A 25,792-nucleotide genomic window follows, 5' to 3' on the forward strand; every position below is an offset into this window, starting at 1 on the left:
GGTCTCAACAGAGGCCCAGATTCCCTGATTAAGAAGCACAGGCCAAATGGAGTGCTTTGGGCTTTGCATGGATCACTGTTAATTTTCTACGATCATTTCAAATAACCACTTTTTCATGTCAACTGCACACGTAGCATTAAACAGTGTAAACACGGACCTGACCCTTAAGCCATCTCGACTTGTGTTTTCTGCCCTCATATTCCTTAGCACAATTTTCTTAATAAACTCTTAATATAGTGTCCCTAATGAACGTTTCCATGTTATCTTAGTCACAGAGAGGACGTTAAAATCTATTCCTGAAGCCTGAATTCCCAGGGAGAGGGCAATCATCCCGCGTGCCTGGGCCTTGAAGCCACAACAGGGTATCGGAGGTACGGACACCTCTGGTGTCCGTCAAGGTTGCCTGAAGTCCCCAGGCAAACTCCTGTGGGCTGTGGGCCCTGCTCCCTTGCAGCTCTTCGCAAAGGCAGGACGGCATCATTTCAGGCACCAGCACCGCCACTCTTCCGGCGCTTCTCACGCAGTCAGGAGGCGGGGGGGGGGGGGGGGGGGAGGTGCGTGGAGAGTGACCAGATAACCTTGAGGTCACTAACCTGGCTGAGAACAAGGAATGGCACAGGCCTCAGCGAGCATGCAAGTTGTGAGAACTGTCATGAAATGTACCCCATCCCCTGAGCACTCGTCTCAAGAGGGTCTGAAGGGACACTTTTCTAGTGGAAACAACTGCCACTGAGATTTAAAACTTCTGTATAACTCAACATGCCAATGTCAATTTGCAGAATCACATCAACCCTAACTGTGGTGCTCCACGGCCCCGCCCTGGAATTAGCGGTACAGACGCTCTGCGTGCTTAGGCTTCCCTGCAGGCCGGGCTGGCGGTAGGCTTGTACTGCACAGCACCCTGCACCCGTGACTTAGTCGTCTCACGGACCACGAGACTCATCAGGAGAAAAATGTGGTTTTACCCTTAGGCAGTTACACCAAGACAATACAGAAGAATACACATGCGTGCGTATATACGTGTGCTGTGCTGTGTACTTATTAGGTATACATTTCATTCACTTGTTCTCTTAAAAATAACAACAAAAAAACCCCTAAATTCAATCACCACTCTTAAAAAACAAAACGAGCAAATGAAACCCTCACCTCCCTTGCTTTCCTAAATCAATTTGACTTTTCTTTTCCTGTTTCAGTGAAATAGGCTGATGGTCCAGACCTTGGTCAAGGGCAGAGCAGCCAGTCATGAAAGCCAACAACAGTGACTTCAAGGGGTTCCAACCAGGAGGCTCTACTGTCTGTTCACAGTGGCAAGCATCTCCCCACCCCAGGGCTCCCACTTCACCACTGCAGAGTAGCTTACAACGCAAGTGCCCATCTCTCTCCACCAACAAGCAAGTATTCGGGTCATCTCTCTGAATACATCTGGCTCCTATAACTTTCTCCACTATCTGCCTCCCAAAAAGGCTAAGATTACTGTGTTACTTACCACACTAGGAAGCTTTCCAAAAGCCACCCATACAAGCATACCACTTCTCAGAAGAACCCTCTGGTTGTGCATAATTTAATAAAACTGACCATGTAGGATAATGCTGTTTATTAAAAATATATTCAGGGAGAAGGAAGTCAGTGCATTTATGCAATTTTACATACACATCTGTAGTTTGAGGTTCCATTATTCCAACAGTTCATATAAATCACTGTTTCAGATAAGAGAAAAAAATGCTTTACACAGGAGATCAGCAATTGGTTATAGGTTTGGTAATATGAGTAGGCTTGTTGTAAAAATAAAACCACCTCTTCCATTATTAAAGAGTGTCTACTTATGCAGAACAAGTCTTTAGAGTTAAGAACTTTTTCTTGCATAAGAATTAACTTGAAGTTCTTGGAAAACAGCCAATCCTCCATTTTCTATAAATATAAATGCTATATTTTGTCTGGAATTTTTTTTCTTTTGAGGTAACAAAGGAAGAAGCATTTTCAGTGATTTGTCACTATGTTATTCCTTACTGGGTATGCCAACTACTGCAGCGTCAAACCTAAGACCCATACAAAAGCATTTCTCAGAGTAAGAAATACAGAGTACGACATTTTCAAACAATGTTCTCATTACAATAGGGAAAATAATGTGGGTCAAAAAAAACAAAGCCCAAGATAAATGAATTAAAGGCTCGATCATCTTTGCTAATGAAGAATGAACAACAGCATCCAGAATCCTCCCCCAGAAGGACTTGGTTTCTGAATGCACAATTATGTCTTTCCCCAGCAAGTCTCCTTTTTCATCACATCTTTTCGTGCAGTATCAGCAACATTCCCATTTCCTGAATTTACTGACAGGAATCGGGAGCACAGCCTGAACACCTGGTGAACTAAAGGAAAAACAAACTCACAAGTCGCTGGCGATAGTCCTTACTGCGGAAAATCAAGAGTTGAATCTAACTTCTTGGATGCAGAAGCTGGGGCTTTCTGTCCCTCGGCCTTATGGCCTTTATGCACAGGACGCCCTGAAGGAGCGCAGGAAGTGACGTCAGCCGGCCAGCTGAACCTCTCCTTTTCATGTTATGTACCAAACTTGCAAGAATAGCCAAATGCAGGAAAAGCAGACTTTAGAATACTATCTTCTTTATAGAATGCTAAGGTGAAAGACAGTTCTCGATCAGTACAAACACAGGGAACCAGAGCTGAAGCACAGGAAGAGAAAGAAAAGTCTGTATCCAATGAGAAGCTGCATGAAAGGTTTCTTCTGCTGGGTTTGGCTAAGGCATCTAGAATTCCCTCCGTGTCTGTTCCTGATGAGACTGCCTAGCATTTACAATTCATTCACTTTTTGGGGGGGGCTGGGAGGAGGGGAATACATTTAACCAACTCTTCCTTCTTAAATAGTGAGAACTACGTTTTCATAAACAAAGTGGATCAAATCAGTAACTTTCTAAATGACGACGCCATGGTCGGTGTTAGCTGTGACTAACATCCGACTGACTCCACCTCAGCAAAAACTGAAAGACAACAAAATCTTAGCCACTATCCAAACTGTCTACGTGTGTAAAGCATACTTAAGAGAGTAGTGCTTGTTGACAGGATTACTCAACAAATAAATTTAAGGCATAACTGGAGGAACAGCAAATGAAGTCTATTTTTCCCTGTGATGTAATATTAAGGCCTCTGCCAAGAGAGACTGCTTTCAAATGGGAAGTCTTCTTGCCCCTAATTAACCAAGCGTTCCAAAATTAAGGAGTAAGCTAAAGACTGAAAGCTTTTAAACAGATAACTACCGACTTTGAAACAATCAAGCTCCACAGTGCAATTCAAAACCATCCAATGGACACACTCCTTAGACGCTGAAATCAATGAGGCCAAATCTGCCAGGGCCATGATATGGATAAAATGTTATGTTAAATACAGAAGATATCTGAATATGATGCATTACTTTGTTTATACATACGTCTAAATTTTAACAACAGAACCCTTTAAAAAATGAGGAACAAAAAGGTTATGTTCACGCAAAACTCTTTTTTGTGCTTAGTCCGTAAAAAGGTATCAGAACAATTTAAAACAAATTGGTTCATTCTTTAACACTAGTTTCACTTGATTAAACTGCACAGGTCCTACGGTGTCAATGTTAGAACTGCAGAAACACAAGTCCCTCCTACGATGTCAAAGGGAAGCAGCTCACTCTCCAGAGCCTCTGCAAGGACCAGGGAGACACGCTCCGAGTTCCTCTCACAGCTCTGTCCCACCTAAGGGGGGGGGGGGTGTCACTGCCCAGGTGCACTGAGACGAGGGGATGCTCGTATAAGGCCATTTAAGTGGAAACGACAAAGTAATGTAAATAAAACAAGTCATGGAGTTTCTTTTAAGTGGTGAAATAGGCGACAAAGGGGTTTTGACATCAATTAAACAAGACTTTAAAACAAACAAAAGAAAATTGATTTCTCAAAGTCCAATAAAAAAACAATTAGCTCATCTCTTTTTCAGAAAGATGAATTATGGAAATTCTCTCAAATTTATGCAACAGGCTTAATTTTGAACCTTAGGAATGAAGGAAGGAGTCTCCTCTCATTCTCTTTCTACATTTTACGTTCTTCAGTTGCTATTCTAAATTCTTTGAATAGCGAAATCAGCCATGAGCTGTGATGATCTGCCTGCATTGAGATACATCTCTACAACTAAAAGTTATGCATACGGCACAGAACTATAAACAAAAAGGTGAAGCAAACTTTATTTATTTTCAGGTAGAAACATGAACCTGATGAATTATTGCAGGTTTGAGAAATCAGCACATAAAACAACTGGACAGAGCATTGCTTACAGGTGCTTTGATGTGTGTGGAGACAAAGGCTGAGCTGTCTGTCCCACGTGAGCACGGGGAGGAGGGGAAGAGGAGAGCGGAATAACCAAAGAAGACAGTGAACAGAAACTTAAAATGAGAACAAGGGAGAAAAACTTTTTTTTTACTCCAACAGGGAATGAAAACTGCTAACTTTGCTTAAAACCGTATACATCAATTCAAAATGCTCTGGCCACAGAATAATAAATACTGGCCAGCCCAAGCTGCAGACTTTTTAACCTACACAAAAGAAACGAATGAGCTCTCCTTGCCTCCATTCCAGAGGCGGCGGTTGCCGGAATCACCATGTAAACAGTCCTAGTGCGTCCCTGGTACAAGGCCAGTGATACCCTACAACTATATTAAAACTAAGCTATAAGAAAAGGCTACCTAGTTACAAAGGCTGAATTATATTGACAACGTTTTTCAATTCCATGAATTTTAAATTATATCTTAATTTGAGAGAGAACATGGAACAACGAAAGCCCATGGCTGACGAAGATGTACCAACTGTGGGTTCTGTATACAAAAAAACCTGTGTGAGCGGCACAGACAGTACACGGGTCAGGGCGGGGAATCTCAAGGGAAGTGAGAAGCACACAGAGCTCACCTACTAAACTGTATTTGTCAAATACACGGGAGCTTTAATTGCTGTACTTATGTACAAGAGTTGTCTTTGGAGGAAACAAAACTGCAGACTTAGCTAGATGGATACACACAGCCCAGAATTAAACTGCACAGCGACATTTATTGTTTCAGCCTGGAAAAACATCCCTTTTTTAAATTTCACACAGCAAAGCAAGTTAAAAACTTCACTCGTCAAATAAATGATAATTTAAACAAGAACTTGCTAAAGAAACCTCATCACAACAACGTTTTAGGGCCTGATCACTTTAAGTCCATGGGGCCATTAATGAATAGGAACCAAGTGTCTCTTTTATAATCTGCAAGCCGTTTTCCTACAACAAGAAGGCGTAACATGTTTCCTTGACTCAGGTGATACATTTAGAAAAGAAACCATGATTTTTCTCTTTTGCTGTAACAGGCAGACACCGCGTTTCTCGCTGTGATCAGGAAAGATGGAATGACTGCTGCCCTTCCCTGGCTGCCGTCAGCAGCTTTTCTCGCATTATCTCGATGCTCGAATAGTCCGGCAGCTTAAGGTAGTTCACACAGGTCATTACGGAGGGCAGGAAGTCATCTGGGTTCTCTGTTGATTCGAAGGTCTTCCGGACAATTGTCAAAGGTGGATTCAAGCTCCGGAAGCCTGATGAAGAGGGAAGAAAGGAGGACAGAGGAACTTGGCAAGTTTACGAGACGCCCGCCAGCTAGCTCAGGGAAAGCCGTCTCTCATGCATGAGGAGAATGGGTCTGGAAGCACAGGCATACGTACCCTTCCTTATCTGCCCCCATCAGAAACACACTACACTGCTCTGCTGCACAGCACTGCCACACACAGAGGTACTCTTTCCTGCCGGGCAATGAACTCTACCCATTCAAGATATATCGAGGGTACGGAACCTGGTACGTGCTTTATTTACCATCGAAAGTCACCGTATAACACGGAGGCAAACAGTTCTTTATGCTTCCCTTATGCTTTTAAAAGAGCGCCAATTCAACTCATATTAGGATTCATTTCTGAAAAAAACAGACTTTAGAATGCCTTTTCATCTAAGCCATCTAAGGGTTTATAATGTACATATGTCTGAGAATTTGAATTTTATGTAGAGAAGCAGCATTACATGTACGTCAGTAGTCCTACTTCAGTGTGTTTAAGTCAATCCCTATGAATTGTCCTGCCAGTGATATCCCTTAACACACTGCAGAACAAATTGAAAACTTAGAAACATTATGATATTGAAATAACTAAGAGGCACTCAAGGTCAAATAAAGAATATCCTGCTGTTGGCACTGAAGTTTTGCGTGCGTTCTCTCCCCCCCACCCCCCTGCACACACACACATACACTCACTCAGAGCTACAATAAATCAACAGCTGTACCCACCTCCAACAGGCAATCTTGGGCTACCTGTCACAAACTGGAGAAATAACCTCTGCTGCTCATTATCAAAACTACTGAGAATCTCAAACAAGAACTTCACAGCCCGACTACAACAGAAATAAATATACCAAAGTTACTTCATCGTATTAAAATACAGTTTTGACTCTCACAATTAGCTAGAGACTATCAAATGTAAATATGACTACATATGAATTCACACTGTAATGCACTCAAATATGTTTCTGTTGTTAAAGTTGGAATTCAAGTGGAATGATTACTGTTGTAATAAATAAGACCTGTCTGGGATTGTACAGATATTTCCACTTTATTATATGTAAAAATGGGTAATGGGGTCACAGTGGGATTCCCCACCTTTCCTCCTCCTGCCCATTTTCACAGAAATACTTGGGGCAAAAAACCCAAAAAACCCTTTCGGTCCTAAAGTTGCAGTCTTGAGAGAAATGAAGCCAAAATATTAGAAAGCCTCCTTTAATAAGTAAACAAATTTTAAAATGTATATACACGTGTGTGTTTCTGAAAACTGGCAGAACCCAGGACTCACCTGTCATGAGTGTAACCGTGATCTGGCCTGCAGCATTCCATCAGTGTCTTTGCATCCCAAGTGTCTGCTTTACTGCCACACAGGAGCTGATCCAGCTGTGTGTTTAAACACGGGCAACAGATTACTAAGGACACAGCTGTGTAACTGACTGAAAATGCACACATGTTCTGTTCTGTGGCGTGCCGATATAAAGGTCTACAGAAGCCCCAAAACTTCAGCTTGGTACTCTTTATACAGTGCGCTCTTCTAATATATTTACAGATTCAAGCTCTTCTTCAGCTGACATGAACAGGTGCCCTGCCCATTTGCATGAACTAGGTTCTAGGGAGCCTTTAATTTAAGACAAAACATACCTGAGACCAACCCTTAATTGAAGTTCTAATTCTTCTCGTTTCTTAGAGGCTGTAACTCGATAACCTACTTCTAACCAGGGAGATTTTATAAATCCTGGCTTTTAGAAACACAAGGGCACACCATAATGGAAGCCAAGAGAGAGAACAGTGAGCTGGAGAGAGAAGTGGGAGAGGAGAGCTGAACTGAGACACAGCAAATGGGTAGGTTTTCCCACTTTGCGAAGAAAGGCACTTCTGTGCCATGTGGTCATCTGGGACCAAGCTAGTCATTACAGAACAGATATTAGAAAGCAAAAAATGCCTGTGTGTCCTTGGAAAATCTAACATGAGTTTCCAATTAAACCATCTCTCACCTGGCAGACTGCCCATTTGCAGGATGACTCGTACACTCTGAGAAAATCCATTTGGAGCACGTGAAATTTGGTATCTACTACGTGTCACTCACTGTCAGGTACTTTATGTATCTTGTTCAGTAAGAGAGAGGTTATCTCAATCTTATGAATGAGCCAGTCAGCTCAGATAGGACAACCTGGGTAAGGTCACACAGCTAAGTACTGGGGACCAGGATCCAATTCCAAAAGGAACACTTGCTGTTTTCAATTCCAGGTGACACTTAGTGCCTAAAAGTGCCAGGTACACCACATGTTTTAATAAGTAGCAAATCAAAGTGGACATAAAAATAATAATTGAGATGAAAACGCTAAGTCATTTAAAGATTTCCAGATTCAGCCGGTAATAAAGGTGTAGTCTAAAGCTAGTACTCAAAAAAGAAACAAAAAGGTTTCCAACCTGGGGAAACCAAACACCTTCCAGACCCTTTCTGTGACACCTCACTATCAGTGAGTAGTTTTCTGAGATTCTTGTTGCACTTTAAGTAAAGATGGCTGGAAAAAAATTATGCACATAAACTCATTAACTCCATTCTCACAAGTGTTCTCTGGATTTGGCAACTAGATAATTTGCAACATCTCCTTAAAACTTCAAGGACTAACCTCGCTCATGAAACAATCAACATCTCAGCGAATCCAGAAAGTTTAGTTTAAAAACAACAAGTAACCTCCCCAGTGTCACTTTCATTACTATGGACCCATGGCTCTCCCCGCCAGCCACAGGTGTACAGAAACCCAAGTCCCACTCTCCACCAAGCAGCATCGAGGGTCAGCTGACAAGAATGCTATGCTTGGGACTTCCCTGGTGGCGCAGTGGTTAAGAATCCGCCTGCCAATGCAGAGGACATGGGTTCGAGCCCTGGTCTGGGAAGATCCCACATGCCGCGGAGCAACTAAGCCCGTGCGCCACCACTACTGAGCCTGTGCTCTAGAGCCTGTGAGCCACAACTACTGAGCCTGCGTGCCACAACTACTGAAGCCCGCGCTCCGCAACAAGAGAAGCCACTGCAATGAGAAGCCCGCACCCCACAATGAAGAGTAGCCCCCGCTCGCTGCAACTAGAGAAAACCTGTGTGCAGCAATGAAGACCCAACACAGCCAAAAAAAAAAAAAATCGAAACAAAAAGAAAAACAGAATGCTATGCTTACTCAATCACACATGAATCCCACGCTCTATTATTTATACTGTATTTAATACTTATTTATATATGTTATACATTATACTTAATACATTATATTTAATATTCTTCCTCACTCAGGAAATGATCTTACCTTTCCCAAACATCCACCCCACCACCACACCCAACCACCTACCTTTTTGTTTGCAACAATGGGGTCTTTGACTAAATAGCACAGAGAGACCCCACTAAGATAATTATAGGTACAGAACTAGAGGTGACCATTTCTTTTACACACAAGCTACTCACTTCTTCCGGATAGAAGTACTGAAGGTGACTGAGTGGGAAGACTGACTCAAATCCATCTCTGAATGAATCAAACTGCCTGGAAACGCCTTCATTTAGTGCCCAGAATATAACCAGCTGCAAAAAGAAAACTCTTTTAAAACCTGCGATAAGATTTCAAATTTCTTTCCTATTTAATATTTGGCAAACTACAGTGAAACATCCTTCCTGATCACTTACAAAAAAAAAAATGAAGTCTTTCAAATATCTCCCAGTAAATTACGTAAGTAAAAGACAAGTCAGGTCAACTTCTAATTCAGGGTCTGGCCAATAAGAAAATGTAAAAAATGCCATGTGTGTTATAAATTAATATATTTAGTGTGTTTTTAAATTCATTTATCAGTACATAAAATCCCTGTGAGTTATACTTTACCTTACCAGATGAGAAGCAGATGAAACTTCCGAAGAGGATAAAAGGTTATTGAGAATTAAAGATAATGTTTCAAGAGTCACAATTACCAACTGTTAAGTGTTTTTAATTTTTAATGTGCAATTTTTAGTTCTAAATCCTGTTAAGTTCTTAGAGCCCAATCCTTCTGCAGTATGTGCCTCCACTTAGAAAAAGGTAAACTCTGGAGTGCAGTCACATGAAACTGAAGGGTCACAGAAAGCATCTGTTATTGGTCCAACATCTCCTAGTCATCAATGACTTTGGCTAACCCTTCGGGTTCAGAAATAGAGGACCTACTCAGATAAAAATGAAAACAATAGCGTTTTGTTGACAGAAAAACACAAGCATTATTACAAATATTTTCAGAGAACCTAGTTTGGAGTTAACTCATCATTTACTAGTAAGCTGAAAGATTAGTTTTCTCAAAGTAGGCAGTATGAGAACACAGCCCTACTGACTGTTAAAGGAATTACTTAGGAATCACAGAACTGTTAGGCATACTAAATAATAGAGGTCCTCTGCTATCTTCTTCTCTCAAACTGATGAAGAAACTAGAGCTGAAATTTTTCAGAGGTTCTATCTAAAATACACAGTAAGTTAGTGGAAAAGTCAGGTCTAGGAGGTATAGGTGGTATTTTGTCTGGAACCCAATGCTCTTTCCATTCAATGTCAGGAATAAACCAAAAGAAACTTTTCCAAAAGTAGTGATAATAAAGACTTCCATAGGTTGTAATCTAAAACATAATTTGTATTCAGTACAAAATTGTTTTCCTTAACTTAACAAATATGGTCAAGGATCATGAAAGGCCTCACCAAACCCATAAATGTGTGTGCGCGCACGCGTGGGCAGCATCAAAGGCTATTAGGTCAAGTTAGGTGGCTTGACAGAAAGGTAGAAATGCAGTTTAGTGACAACACAAGGGATGGCTGCTTTTCACTGATTTCTTCAAACTAAGGAAATGAGATGTTATTAGATAGTATTCAAGCTTGAAGAGAGAGAGTTCAAGGTTATAGAAGGTGCGAGATATCTGACATGTTCTCTCAAGAGCAAACAGAAGCGAAGGTCAGGAGAAGTGGACTTCGTGCAGTGATCCCGGGCGTCAAAGGTCTCACACCAGGCTGTGCAGCAGCTACCGGACACGCACCTGTGCTTCACTGGACCCTCCCTTCCCTCCCCCTCAAAGCAGTCCGCCCGGGCCCAGCCCCGCATGGCCACAGCTGGCCATCGCCCCAGGGGGCGCTGCGAGTACATACTCTTAGATACTCCTCCAAATTGTGGATGGTGACTGGTATATCCTTTCCTCCTTTCTTCAGTTCGATGTTGGGAAACCCTGGCAGAGTGAAATCCAATCCTAGATCTTCAACTGAGCAGCCATTCATAGTCAGGGTTTCTAACGCAGACCGCAGACTCTCTTTGGTCTAGAAAAAGGGGGCGGGGGGTCAAGCCCAGTGATTCAGTCAGTTATGTCTGTGTTTATGAAATAAAAGACATGCTAATAAATTTTGTGTGTTCCCTTAGCTCTTAGCTTATTTTTTTTCTTTTTTTGTCATAATCTACACAAAAATAAGTCATTGAGATCACAAAGGAAATAATCTTAAACACTTCAAAATCCAATTATTTTTCTATGAGAAAACAAGATTGCCTGAGTGCTCCTCCACAATAAGATGTTCGCTAATTCAATTTGACCATATTCAATCAGATTTCACAGAAAGGCCATAATAATTTGCACAGTGGTCTATTTAAGAGGGTAGGCACTATAGAGCCAGACAAACTTTTCATAAATTCTGGGCTAATCTTAATGAATCCAATACATGTATATAGCAAATACTGAGTAATACAGTGCAGTTAGGAAATTGTAAATACAAATAATGCACTATCTAGTATAAATAATTAACTTTTTTTCTCTGCAAGCTCAAGTCTAAAGAATACCCAGAGATTCTTCATTCGATTACTGTGGGCCCAGCATTAACAAATTTGTATTCATACAGCAACAGTGTGATGAAAAAAGGTTCTAGCAAATCCCTAAGAAAAGTCAACTCCTACTCTGAAGACAAATGTTAAAAAGTTTGTATTACTCACTTTTTAAAATGTTTAAGATCATGAAAGGCTTATATAAAATATAATTTCTGAATCAAAGACCAACATACAAAACTGCAAATTCTATCTGAAAATGAAGGTATCCAGTACAGGAGAAAGAAGATAAATGACTTTCCAAATTAAAGATGCCTCCGAGTATGAAATTCCTAAAGGCTAAACAGTCAAAGTGCAGAAAATCATTTAAATAAAAAAAAGGCTACGAAGTTCTGGTTAACAGTCATTTTTTAAAGAGGAAAGTGAAAGCTGCGTAGGATTACAGATAATTCAAAACACAGAGGAGGGTTAGGGTTAAGGTAAAATACATTGTTGAGAATTTTTACTCCTCTGCAAAAATACATGTTTAGGTCTCTCTCAGTTTCGGGTACATCATTGGATGACACACAAAGAAAGACTTTTCATTTTACATTTGAAATATTCTTCAGCAAAAGGACTTAAACTCTCCATTTTAACGTTCTTTAACTAGAAAGCTCTCCAAAATGCTATCATTGATAGGAATCTAGAATATACAATATGTCCTTGAGATGTTTAAAAGGAATTAGCTGTTTGTTTCTCTAGACCTTACACGTTAAACTGAAAGCTAAGTTTTAGCCCATTTTCCATGTGCCTTTCAAGAATTTAAACTGCCCAGTGGAAACTCAACCAGGACAACCTGTTCCGTCTGAATGCTGTGTAAGTAACGAGGGGAGGTGCCTGAGAATACCACCAGTCCTCATGTTCCAGTTGCAAGTTTCTGGAGTGTGGTTTCTGTGCTCTGGATTTTATATTTTTAAATTGGTAACATCAGGAATAATAAAGATTAGAAGAACAAATGTCAAAAGATTTGAGGAGGAGAACTGTGGCAGTATACTGCACTGGAGACAAGGGTAAGTAAGAGAGCTTGCAAAAGCTGCCAGAGTGTGGGCTCCAGAGCAGACAGCCTGGGTTTCAGCTCCAGCTCTCCGGTGTTCTAGGTACGTGACCTAGGGCAGGTTACTCAACCATCTGCCTTGGGTTTCTCATGTGTAAAGTAGGGGTAACAGGAATATCTAAATCTCACAGCAGATTAAATGAATGAATACATGTAAGGCTTGTGGAAGAGCACCGTGAGCTGTACTGTATCTGGAGCGGACGGGGCTGTTTGTGGTGGTGTTCGCATTATTTTCCTAAGAGATGATCTTAAATAAGATGATAGTAGTTTAAAATTTAAACCTTCAAGTTGGTAAGCATAAACCTTGCTAAAAATCCCAAGACAACAGATTTTATATGGAAAAGAGGGACCTGGCTTCTTTAAACACCAATTTCTCTTAATAAACATTTACCCAAAAATTACCATTAATAATTACCAATTAATATGGGAGATAAAATTTTCTTACAAATCACCTTCTTCCCCGACAAAAAGTATTCTAAAAACCCCATCTACTATAAGCTCCTCTCTATCTTATTAAGAGATATGACACTTTTTCTAGCTATAGAATCTTAAATCTCTATTCTTATTTTACATAATTTATAAAATGGGAGTTGATTTAACACTGGTCCATGTTACCTGCCCCCATACAAGATGTCTGACTCTATGCCACTTTTTAAAAAATACAACTTTGTCTTCTTCCAATGTCAGGCACAGACACTGTTATTCTCAAATGATTTAATTTTGTTAATGTATAAAGAATATACATTAATAATTAATAATTTAAAGATCAAGATTACCCATGAGATCTAACAGAGAAACCTTAACAGATGTTACCAAGAAACAGTGATACCTACCATGACCTTTAAAAATATCTTCCTGAGATCTCTCTAGAAACAGATGAACTGTTCCTAAATTAAGCCATCTTTCTGGAAAATCAATCTGTCCTGTGAATAGCCTTATTGATTCAAATGCTTACTAAAAGAACTCAGTATGATAGAGTATCTGCCCATATACATAATGTCCATCTAAAATGTAATAAACAAGAGCCCTATGGTTTTAGTTAGGGGTGTATTTTATTTGCTGGTCAAGCTGTCTGTTCAACACCTGCTGTTATTACAGGTCATCTTACCAACTGTAAAATCATATGCTTCAGTTATTATAATAAAAAATTAAACTCTTCCAATATAAAATAATAACTGGACCAAATACAAATCACTTAACAAAGAACTCATCTTTCTACAAGAAGAAACTGATCCACTTGACTGTCTCATTTTCTAGGCCTACCTGGGATTTATCTTGTTCAAGTCTTTTCTTCTGTCTGACAATGTCTTCTAGGTGATACACTGATCTGGCTACAACTGGGTCAATGTCAAACAAATCATGTGACGTCAGCGAAGTTTCCTGCCGTAGCATCCATTTATAAAAAGGTAAGCCCAGGGGAAGGTCCACCTGAAAGAGAAGGTGCAAATATCGCCAACAGTCACACCAAGCTTCTAGCACTGCCTTAATTCTTTAAGTGACACTTCAAGAGGTCATTTTAAAAGGTCAAGTAATCCCCAGGGGAAAAAAACATATTTAAAGAACTGTTTCTCTCAGTACATGAAACTGTCCCCATTTAAACTCAATTTGGGGCCGATATTGTTAAAAAAAAAAAAAAAAAAAAAAAAAAGAATACTGAAGATTCCTATTGAAACACTGGCCCTAAAAAAGAAGTTTTCAACGATGGACATACATTCTCCATAAGGACCTCAACACCAAGAGATGTTTAGAGGAGTCTTACTCAATTTTGGACCAAGTGAACTTAATTCCACTTCAGTCTGTATTATTGCATATTCGGAAGGAAGAATGTAAAAGACCAATTAGTTATAACTAAAATGAAAAAATGGAATTTCAAAAATAACTGATTAACAGCACATTCTTTCAACAACAGTTATATTGTAAGCTTGTGAATCTGACATCAGATGAAAACGTCTTACACATATTGACAAAGTGTCTCAGAAAATATGAGAAGAAAAAAATGAAGAAAAGTCCAGAAATGTTCAAACCTCTCTGTGAATACTAATTTCTTGGGTTATTTTCACTCCTGAACATTAATGGAAATTTACTGCAGTTTAGCCACATGCTCATGCTTTTCCTACTGAATTAAAAATCTAATTCAAACACTTAAATATATATATAATTAAAACCACCCTTAATGTTGCCTGATTCTCTGAAACTTTGCTACTCAAGGAATGGTCCACAGACTGGCACTTGGGTATCACCTGAATGCTGGTAAGAAAATGTGGAAACCTGGGCCTGACCCATGAACTGCTGAATCAAAATTGGCTTTTTAAATAAATTCTCCAAGCAATTCATATGCACATTAAGGTTTGTGAAGCAGTGTTTTAAAATATAGCATTAAATGCAGGGGATTAAGGTACCGTCACAGAACACAGGTACAAAAAAATTGTAGAAAAAAAGGTAATTCTATACTTACCAATCTGAAATCCATGATAGCCTTGGCCATTAATTTTCCTAAGAAGCGAAACTTCATCTTAACTTTTGCGATGTGAGCTGGCTTAGCTGTCCTACCAAAGGGAAGCGCAAACAGGCCTTGGAGGTTTTGAATATACTTGGTCCCTTCTTGGCTTCCTATAAAATGAGGAAATCACCAAACTTTAGATGCTATTTCCCAAAACAAGACAGAACCGGTAATTAAGAACATTTAAGAAATTCAGTATTCTCAAAATCAGTTAGCAGATCACAGAATGAAGTCCTCTAGAGCTGGAAGGGCCTCCCTTATTTGATAAATGAGAAAACAAAGGTGAAAAGAAATTAGGTCAGAAAGCCAGGCCCTCTACTATAAGTTAAATAGATATAATGAATTGTAAGGACCCTTTACCTGAACTGAATGACAAATTGACTTAGTCACAGATAGTATTACCTTTTGGATTGCTAAGAGTTACTTCTTCCCCTCTCCAGAGACCCAAGTCAGCTCTCTGTAGTTCCTGAGATACAAGTGCATAAAACTCCAGTGTAGGCCCCAGACCTGTGCCAACCTACAGAGGAACAGAAGTAGGACAAGTTAAATTTTAGAATCTGTGCTGTCCTTTTTTTTTAACCTGCCAACCTTTTGGCAATGGATACCAATAGCAACTGTTTACCAGAATGTATTAGAGATTATTTCCCAAACTGTCCTGATTGTCTTCCCTCAGTCCAGGTCACCTGGAATGAGAACTAGCAACCTTTTATTATTTCCTGCTTCCTGTGGCCCCAACATTTTAATTGCATGGTTCAAACTCATATACTAATAAGAGTACCCTTGCAGCTATATACCGTGCCCTCAGGGAACAGATGGCATTGTCTGGAATGGATTTCTTTCCCATTCTCTCTTTGGCGAACTGTTCCCCTGGAACCAGCTCAAATGTCCACTCCTTATCTGCCCAAGCAGTGACTTTGCTTCTTTTTCAGAACTTACATTTTGGCTACTTAAGTACTCACCACATTAGACTACCATGATTTCATTACATGCTTGCATACCTCACTTAGGCGTAACTTTAATTCACCTTGTATCCATTGTAGTGCCTGGGCAAACACCAGCCATTTAATAGAGGTTTGTTGAATAAAACACAAAAAAAGGAACATCTGAACCCACGCCAGCACCCCCCAGTTATTCCTTCATGTTCTACCAAGGTCCTATCAGCTCACACCATAAATTAGATATGCAACTAAAGGTAAGTTAATTTCATAGTTTATAAGCTTAATCTAACCACAGTCCTGTCAGGAAGGTTATATTTCACTTACTGATTACTTGTAAATAATGGGTATTATTTCACCATTAACACAGTTACTTTCCCCACTAGCTTAAAGGATTTGATGTAGTCCACTAAACGGTTAACTGTAACTTTCCAAACAGTGACCTGCTTGGGTCTGGCGAAGCTTTCTAGACCCAGCTCCACGTCTCTGTCAGTACTCCACGGCTGTAACTGGCATCAGCATTCACCTCCTGCTGCAGCCAAAGCCTTGGAGCCACCCGTGATGCTTCCCTTTCTGGCGCCCCACGTAACAACCCATCATTAAACACTGTAAGTCCCACCTTCAAAATATGTTCCAAACTGGTCACCACAGCATCTCTCATCTGGCCCAGTGCTAGAGGCTCCTAAGTGGTCTCCGCACTGGCGCTCTCCACACCTCATGTCCTGCTCTCACAGCGTTAGAGTGACCCTCATACAGCCTAAGTTCACAGCATTCCTCCACACCCTCCAAAGGCTCCCCATCTCGTTCATGCAAAAGTTCAAATTCTTACCTCGGCCTGGGTGTCCTATGTGATCCCTTGACTCCTATTTCTAGCCACTGTCATCCTTCAACAGGCAGGGAGTTCTGCCTCAGGGCTTTTGCTTCACTTTTCTTTTGTTAAGAGATAGTTTTTCCCCTAGATAGTAATGACTACTGCTGAAATGTCACCTCATTCCACCTTATCCTCTCCCCAACATGCTCTATCTTCTTATTTTGCTTTAGTTCTTCAGCACACATCCTACATATACATGTACATGAGCGAATAAGAGTGTGTGTGAGTGTGTGTGTGTGTGTGTGTGTGTGTGTGTATCGGCCTCCCCAAACTAAAAGCTCCATGACAGTAAGGGCTTTGTGTATTTTGTTCTCCACTCACTCATGAGCCTAGGAGGAAGGTAGGGAAAGAAGAAAAGAAAAAAACTGCAGTAACACCTGGTATCCACCAGATGGTGCTTTAAAGCCAGTTAATCCTAGCTCCTTTTAGCATAATTATCCCAGGCTAAACAGAAATCATAGATTAGATCAGCCTATTTTCTTCATCCAGATACTGTTATTGCTAACAGTAAAACAGACTTAACTTAAAGTATTAAGTGACATGGGCAAAACTGTATACACTTTCATCCCAGGAAGTCTCTGTGAGGGTGGAAGGACCAGGTCACCCTTGCTCTGGGCTGGCCAGCAACCCTGTAGATGGACCTGACCTTTCCAGGGATCTTCACCCTACCCAGCCACTCCCTTAAAAAAAAAGGTAGGTACTGTGGTTTTGCTTCATTTGTTTTTAAAGGAATGAGGAGATACAAAATTTGCCAGCCCAAAATGTCTCTTTGGCATGTGGATTATTTACAGCTGAAAACAATCAAGGACCAAAAGACTCAGGAAGAAACTTTGACCTACTCTCTAACTGCCTAAAAGAATTTAGATGAAGGGCCAGTTCCCATAAAAGAGCTATCACCAGAGGTATCTGCAAGGAATATGGGCTGGGGATGTGGGAGGGAAACAGGGCCGAGGGATCAGAGTCCACTCTCTGTCCCATTGTCTCTGCCTGGCCTGGCAAATATTTGTTTACCAAACATTTGCTCCATGTGGACTGCCTTCCTTCCCCCTTTGAAGTCCCAAACCACTACCCCCAACATCCTCTTTTGTCTTTGGCTGAAGACAGTATTTAAGATGAGGGCTTTGGCCGTTTTAGTGAGTTACTCAGACTTCCTGTGACCAGCCAGAAGAACCTAGAAGGGTAGAGGAAAATGTCTTCCAAAAGGAAGGAAAAGCATAAAGCTCTAGAAACAAACACAGAAAAACAAAAAGTTTGACAACTTGTGTTATTTGAAACTTTCAAAGTCTTTCTCTTTCAAAAGCTAATGCTTATATACTAGCATATACCATGTGACAGATAATGTTGTGTTTTACACATTTTAGCACTTAATCACTTAAACAACATAATGAGGTAGGCACAGTCATTATGCCCTTTGTTGGGTTATTACTGGGGAGTTTACATAACTAGCCCGACTTCACACAGCTAGCAAGTGGCAGCACCAGGCTCCCCAGTCCATGCTCCTAACCTTCCATCGTCCTGGAGGCATATACCATGTGACAGATAATGGGCTTAAGTGGTTTGCTGAGCCCAGAGACTGGCTTAGTTCCTCCCTGGCTTACCAATCATCTCTATTCAAGAATGGAGCCCATTCTGTTCTGACATTTTGGTCAGGATTCTTCTAGAGCTAGTTACAAAGGCTTCCTAACAGCCACCAGCTGACTTGTACGGTTGAATCTGGTTTACAACCCGAGGCCCTAAGCATATATAAAGCCAGCACTCCAACCCTTCTTCCTCAATGAAGTCGGCTCACAGAATTTTTTCCAGAGTCATCAGGAAAGACCCATCAATGAAAATCATAGAAATTTTGATTTCTGTATCAGCATTTCAATCCTGACCTGTGGAACAATCAGTGTGATGTTACTCTGAACTTAAGTTTAGGTTTCATGTAAGACGCAATCTGAACACGGGCATGAAGGATGAGAGAGTAAAGACATTCATTCCTGACGAGAGAAAAATATGTTGGAGTAAAACAAAGTAGAAAAAGCGTGTTTAAATAACCAAGCAGAAAAAGCTGGCTACAGCAAAGGTCTTACAGTTTCATGAGTAAGAAATCTGGACATGTAAACATCTAAGAGCTGTATCCTCTGAGCAACAGGCATGATCGGGGTAGATTCAAAAGATCCCAATTTCTTATCCCAGCCTCCATTCCATCCGCCTCCCATCCCCTCCAGAGCTACTACTCCCTCCTGCCGTTCACCACCAAGCCGGATCCTCTGTTCAAGCCACACCCTTTGATCCCTTAACCCCCACCCCCCTTCCTGAGACAGGCTCCTCATGTGAAAGGCTCATTCACTTGGTACGGATGCCACTCACTTTCCACACCCATTCGTACTTGGTCCTGTGTCTCCCCAACTATGCTGTGATCCTGGGAATGCAGGAACTCTGCCGTAACCTGGATCCAGCACTCTGTATACTTAGTACGTAACTACTTACAGTTTTAAATTTGATGATTAAATACTGTTAACTATTCAGAAGTCTTAATGAGGAGGAGAAAATGCTTAAGAAAACGAGTGAAAAATCAAAGTTATGATTAAAATTACTTGGTTAAGTACAGACAGCTTTGTAGATTAAACCGCTACACATACACAGTGCTCACCACGAGCCAGGCACAGTTCTAACTCTTCACCCCATGAACTCAGTCACAACTCTGAGGCTGTACTACAACCCACACTTCACAGATAAGAAAACTGGGAGGCAGAGTTGTTGGCTTTTATAAATAAATAATCAGTAAGTGGAGTATTTGGAAATGTTATGTCCATAAGTTTCAGATGACCAAAAACTTAAGTTTTGTCTTAAAAAAAAAAAAAAAAATTAAGATACATCCCTGGTGGTCCAGTGCATTAAGACTCTGCGCTCCCAATGCAGGGGCCCACGTTCGATGCCTGCTCGGGGAACTAGATCCTGTATGCATGCTGCAGTTAAGAGTTTGCATGCCGCAACTAAAGAAGCTCGCATGCTGCAACTAAGAATTCCTCATGCCGCAACTAAAAAAAGATCCCACATGCCGCAACTAAGACCTGGCGCAGCCAAAATAAATAAATAAAATAAAAAATAAATAAATAAAATAAATATTTTTTAAAAATTAAGGGAAAGAGGAAGGAAAGTATCACCAGGAGACTCAATACTTCAGAGTCAATATATAGAAAATCATTATTTTGAGTCTTTTGGTGTACTGGCCTGGCTATTTAAAAACATCTCAAAAGAAACAAAAGACAAAGATTAGAAAGAAAGTAAAGCTGTCTTTTTTCATGGGTGACATGATTGTCTACAACATGGAACAGCAAACTACAGCTCAGGCCCTACTGCCTGTTTTTGTACAGTCTGTAGGCTAAGAATGGGTTCTACAATATTAAACGGCTGAAAAAACTCTTGAATAATATCTCACAATGTGTGAAAATTATATGACTTCAAATTTCAGTGACTTATCAATAAAGTTTTATTGGAACACAACCCTGCTCATTCATGTTTGTATTGTGTATGGCCACTTTCACGCTACAAAGCCAGAAATGAGGAGCTGTGATGAAGACCACATGGTCCACAAAGCCTGAAATATTTATTATCTCGCTCTTCACAGAGAAGTTGCCCAAGCCCTACAACAATCCTAAATGATCTATTTAAAATTTTTAGAACCAATAATTAAGTTACCAAGGTCACACAGAAAATAAGGTCAACAAAGAAAACTTATTTCTACAAACTAACAGCAACTGGAAATTGAAAAGAAAGAACAATATTATTTTCAAAACCATCAAAAAACATGAAACATTTGGGAGGAACTTAATAAAACATGTACACGAGAGACGTCTAGACTGCAATTATGAAGCACACTGAGAAAATTTAAAGACCTAAATCAGCGATGGAGCACTGCCCATGTGGGGAGCTCAACCCCTGTCATGTTACAAGCTGGAGCAGAGGCTGAAGGCTGGGGGCAGAGGAAGCAGAGGTCCGGGAAGACCTGCAGTGAGGACGCGTCAGTTCTGGAGTTCTGCTGTACAAGAGTGCCCGGCCTTAACAACACAGTACTGCTCACTTCAGAATGTGTTGAGAGTTTATTTCAGGTTAAGTGTTCTTACCACAAAGAAAAGGGACACACGGATACTTTGGGAGGTGTTGGATAAGTCTATTTTTTTGATGGTGGTGATGGTATCAAGGGTGTTGCATATATCCAAATTCATCAAATTGTACACATTAACTATGTGAGGTTCCCTGTATATCAATTATACCCCAATAAAGTTGTTATAAAAAAAAAAAAAAAAAGACCTAAATCAGCGAAAGGCTACACTGTGTTCATGCACTGGAAGATTCAATACCATAAACATCAACTCTCTCCCAAACTGATCATGATTCAACACAAACCTAATCAACATCCTGTGAGAGACTTCCCTGGTGGCGCAGTGGTTAAGAATCTGCCTGCCAATGCAGGGGACACAGGTTTGATCCCTGGTCCGGGAAGATCCCACATGCCATGGAGCAACTAACCCAGTGCGCCACAACTACTGAGCCTGCGTGCCACACCTACTGAAGCCTGCACGCCTTAGAGCCTGTGCTCGGCAACAAGAGACACTACCGCAATGAGAAGCCCGTGCACCGCAACGAAGAGTAGGCCCCGCTCGCCGCAACTGGAGAGACCCCACGTGCAGCAACAAAGACCCAATGCAGCTAAAAAAAAAAACCAAAAAACCTCAAAACAGATCGTAGGCCTAAATATAAGAGGTAAAACTATACAACTCCTAAAAAAACACATAAGAAAAAATCTTTGAGACCATGGGTTAACAGAAATTTTCTTGGGATACAAAAAGCATAAACCAGAACGGAAAAAAATTGATAAACTGGATTTCATCAAAATTAACAACTTCTGCTCTTTCAAAGATATTTCATCAGGAAATGAAAAGATAAACAACAGGCTGAAAGAAAATATTTGCAAAACACTTATCTCATAAAGGACTTGTATGCAGAATGTATTAAGAACTCCTAAAAACTCTGATAAAACAAAACCCAATGAAAAAGTGGGCAGAATTCCTGGACACTTCCTCCAAAGAAGATAAGAAATGAAAAGATAGTATCATTAATCATCAGGGAAATGCAAATTAAAACTACAGTAAATCCACTAGAATAACTAAAATTAAAAAGATTGGCAATAACCAAGTTTTGGTAAGCATGTGAAGCAACTGAAATTCACATACTACATTACTGGTGGGAAGGAAAAATGGGGCAGTTACTCTGGAAAACGGTTTGGTGTTTCATATAAAGTCAAAACATACCTTACCAAAAGACTTAGCCATTCAACCCTGAAGTATTTTACCCAAGAGAAATGAAAACATATGTCTACACGAAGACTTGTACACAAATGTTCACAGCAGCATTACTCATAAGAGCTAAGAAAGTGGAAACACCTCAAATGTGCATCAACTGATGGTTAGGTAAACATATGATGGTATGTCCACGTAGTGGACTATTACTATTACTCAGCAATAAAAGGAAACAAACTGATACATGCAACAACATGGATTAGCATTACACTAAGTGAAAGCAGAGTAACACAAATGGCTACGTACTATATGACTCCATTTATTATGATATTGTACAAAGACAAAACTGTAGGGACAGAATACAGATCAATGGTTGCCAGGGATTGGGGATGAAGGCTGGGGACTGACTGCAAAACGGTCTAAAAGGACTTTTTGTGGTGATGGGATTTTTTCTTTATCTTGATGTGGTGTGGTTACAGACTGTGTACATTTGTCAACACTTAGAAATGTGTATCTTAAAAGTGTGCATTTATGATATATGAGTTGTATCTCAGTAAACCTGATTTTTTTAAAAACGCAGTTCAAACATCTTGAAAGTTATGTTTAAAACCTTTCACTTTATCAACCTAAAGATTACACAAACACTTGCTCTTCTGCCAGGAAAAAAAAAACCCTGTCTTTTATTATGCAATTTAACCTCAAAAAATGGAGAACTTAGAACAAATCATTCAAGAGAAAACAGAGTACATCTCAAGTTTTGAGATAAATTTCCCAATCGTCTTTTAGAATTTCACAGGACCAAGAAACTCTAGTGACATCTTATCAAGAGCACAAGTCAACACAGCCTCATAAGCTCACCTCATTTTCATACTGAATTTCTAACATGGCCCGTGAGCTGCCAAGATCCTGCATCACAGACTCTGCTTGTTTCAGCAGCTCCTCTCTGTTCACAGTACGCTGCAAAGGAAAGTACAAATGTGAGGAAACTTTGATAAACAGGTGGCATTTCTCTCAGTGCAAAAAAAAAAAAAAAAAAATCAATTCAATCATTAAAAATTATTTCTTAAAAAAAAAAGCACACCTCAGAAAAGGTTTTAAGACATAGCTGCAGTGCTATAAACATCGACAGCATCCTGCTGTACATGAAGAAAAGCTAGATGTGAGTGTAGTTATTAGCTTGAGCCCATGGCAAATTCAGAAAATTCAAGTTGTTGAAGAAAGGATCTCTGTAACCTTCTCAAACATCAATGCAATTCATGGCTGTGGCTCCATGAAATCTCGCTGGGTACATTTATAGTTTGGTGATGGAGAAATAGGTGTGGAGGTGACAGGTGAGCTGGAAACCTACTGGCTCTGACCGGCAGAGATCCTAGAAGCACTACTGCAAACATCTATTAATGAGATGCACGGGGATGAGAAAGGTCTTGACAGATTTCCAAATTCTATCTACACCTTGTTTATGGAATCCTAACGATACAAATAAAGATAGGATTTAAGCACAATGTTTTTTTGTTTTGCTTCTCATTCCTCCCACTCCCCCTTTTTAAGCCATTACTAATGGCTTTTGTGAGACTTTTGGAGATAGAAGTTTGTAGGAAGACAGACTTGAATAAGAATCCTCAGCAAGAAAAAGGCAGATGAACAAAGAAGTCCTAAGTAAAAGGCAGTGCAGTGTGAGAAGTGCAGGACTAGCCTCAGATGTAAATGGCCCAGGGCTGTGTGGTTCAGAGTTATCACCATGGGGCCGGGATTAGAAGCACACGAAGATGCAGTCAGCAACACAAGGCTGACTGGTATAGAGACATGAACTATATCAAGGATTTTGTTTGTCTCTTCTAATTGGAGTGATTTGCTAAGAGAATGATGTGGATTTGATTAATTCTACCTATTGCATAAAGGGATCAATTATAAAAGGGACATACGGTTAGAGTTCTTAATTTAGAAAAAAAAGGAAGGAGGTCTCAGTAAAAGAAGAGAAGATTCTTCCTTGGCACAAGAGTTATGGAGACTAAAAGAGAAAAACAACTGTAGAAATCAGTACAGAAACCGGGGTGGGAGGGAAGGACTCTTACTGGAGCATAAAGAAGAATCCCAAGAGATCCCAAGAGACTGATAGGAAAATATGGCTAACACATATGATAAGAAGATAAGCAGAGAGATAACTGTGACTAAGATAAGCCTCTAAACCAACAGGGATAGTCAGATGCATCACATTTCTAGTTTTCCCATTATCAGTATGACTTAGCTTTAAATATTTTTGGGAGAAACTTACTTTTTTTCTATCCAATCTAGGTGCAACTCTGCTATCTTGAGAATCAGACTGGTTGATTTCTGGGTTGGTATCAAGTAATCTTTGCATTGCTCGGTCCCGATCAAATGCAGTTACATAAAAAAGCATTTGCCGGGTATCAAAAGGGAAGAAAAACGGGCTGTAAAGAGATGCGATATAAATTTATTAACTGAATTAGAATCAGAAACCATTAAAAAACCCTAACTTAGAAACAACTTTTGATATGATACAGATTAATAATTATAATGTAACCAATAAAAATGGTCTACTCAACTAATTTTGAAGAATTTTCATAATTCTTGCATGAAATTTCTAAGTGATCAAGTAATAATGCATTAAGTAGCCATTCACTATGAAATCTGAAATTCAACCATTAAAATCAAGTCCATCCAAGATCAGCTTTAATCTACCCAATGACCTTCAGTAAGCATAACATGACTAGTGAAGGCGAAATTTTAAAATATAATCACCACCTCACCAGGTTGCCAACCCATCCCATTCCACATACACACAAGTAATGGTTTCACTAAGTTCATGATTTTCCTCTTGGTTTTGGCATTTGTTAAGTCACTCAAAACTGCCAAAAGGCAGCTGCTTATTTTTAAAGAATGAGCTCTGCAGTACCAAGGCCCTGGTGCCTCTTGACGTATGATTTTGGCAGTTCTTGACACAGAACTGTCCAGAGCATTTCCTATGATTATCTAAGCATTCAGCATCTATTCTGTACAATATGGGTAGCCATGCGAGAATGTGGGTAGTGTGACTAAAAAACTCCATTTAACATTTTTCATTTTAATTCATCTAAATGTAAATACAGCTCTACATGTGGCTGGTGGCTCCCGTATCCATCAGTGCAGTCCTATAGTCTCCAAGAATATGTAGGTCTGAAGCCAAACAGGCTCAGAGAGAGAATCAACCAAACTCCACCTTTGGTGTCCAATTTTATGATGGAAGAGGGATGAATCTCCTCACTAAAAATCCTTGCGTACTTCCGTATTTCATATATAAAGATACTATCAAGTAGACCTAGTACCGGCCCCAGCTCATCTAGCCTGTTTGGATGCTGAAGCTACACTATTAAGCAAGCTATGATCAAAAACCACGTTAACTAAACACATTTAAATAGGTTTGCTAAAGACTATGTTTTTGTAACAAGATATATAAAGACCAACACAATGATAACACTCCCAAGCCCACCACTACAGAAGTGATTGCCTTACCAGGTTTTTCCTAGTTCAGTAAGCCATGTTGGGATGTTTCCTGTCATGATTACTAAAGGATCCTGAAGCTGCCTATTTGCTTTTGCTGTCAACTTACTGTTAATAAATTCACTAGTTGGGATAATCTCCTTGCACACTGCATTCTGTAAAATGTTAAAAAAAAAAAAAAGTCTATTATGTAGTAAAACATTAGGATTATATTC

At 40.0% G+C, this 25,792-nt stretch overlaps 1 protein-coding gene across 26 annotated transcripts in view; it reads right to left on the reverse strand.

Annotated features, from left to right (window-relative positions):
* Positions 1–1,579: 1,579 nt before the first annotated feature.
* Positions 1,580–25,792, reverse strand: part of TRIP12 (thyroid hormone receptor interactor 12) — a 148,488-nt gene continuing 124,275 nt past the window's right edge. For 25 of the 26 annotated variants that reach the window (XM_036857290.1, XM_036857298.1, XM_036857312.1 and 22 more), the window contains 11 exons: positions 25,590–25,732; positions 24,352–24,508; positions 22,938–23,036; positions 15,391–15,505; positions 14,944–15,098; positions 13,752–13,916; positions 10,738–10,902; positions 9,057–9,170; positions 6,888–6,982; positions 6,329–6,432; positions 1,949–5,591 (listed from right to left, as the gene is read on the reverse strand). In XM_036857290.1, the coding sequence (XP_036713185.1) occupies positions 5,395–5,591; positions 6,329–6,432; positions 6,888–6,982; positions 9,057–9,170; positions 10,738–10,902; positions 13,752–13,916; positions 14,944–15,098; positions 15,391–15,505; positions 22,938–23,036; positions 24,352–24,508; positions 25,590–25,732 (1,509 nt within the window). In that variant the 3' untranslated portion in view covers positions 1,949–5,394. Of the gene's footprint in view, positions 5,592–6,328; positions 6,433–6,887; positions 6,983–9,056; positions 9,171–10,737; positions 10,903–13,751; positions 13,917–14,943; positions 15,099–15,390; positions 15,506–22,937; positions 23,037–24,347; positions 24,509–25,589; positions 25,733–25,792 lie in introns of all 26 variants that reach the window. The other variant, XR_005020556.1, reaches the window with a different exon arrangement.

This window comes from Balaenoptera musculus, chromosome 7 (assembly GCF_009873245.2).
Source record: "Balaenoptera musculus isolate JJ_BM4_2016_0621 chromosome 7, mBalMus1.pri.v3, whole genome shotgun sequence".
Classification (NCBI taxonomy): domain Eukaryota; kingdom Metazoa; phylum Chordata; class Mammalia; order Artiodactyla; family Balaenopteridae; genus Balaenoptera; species Balaenoptera musculus.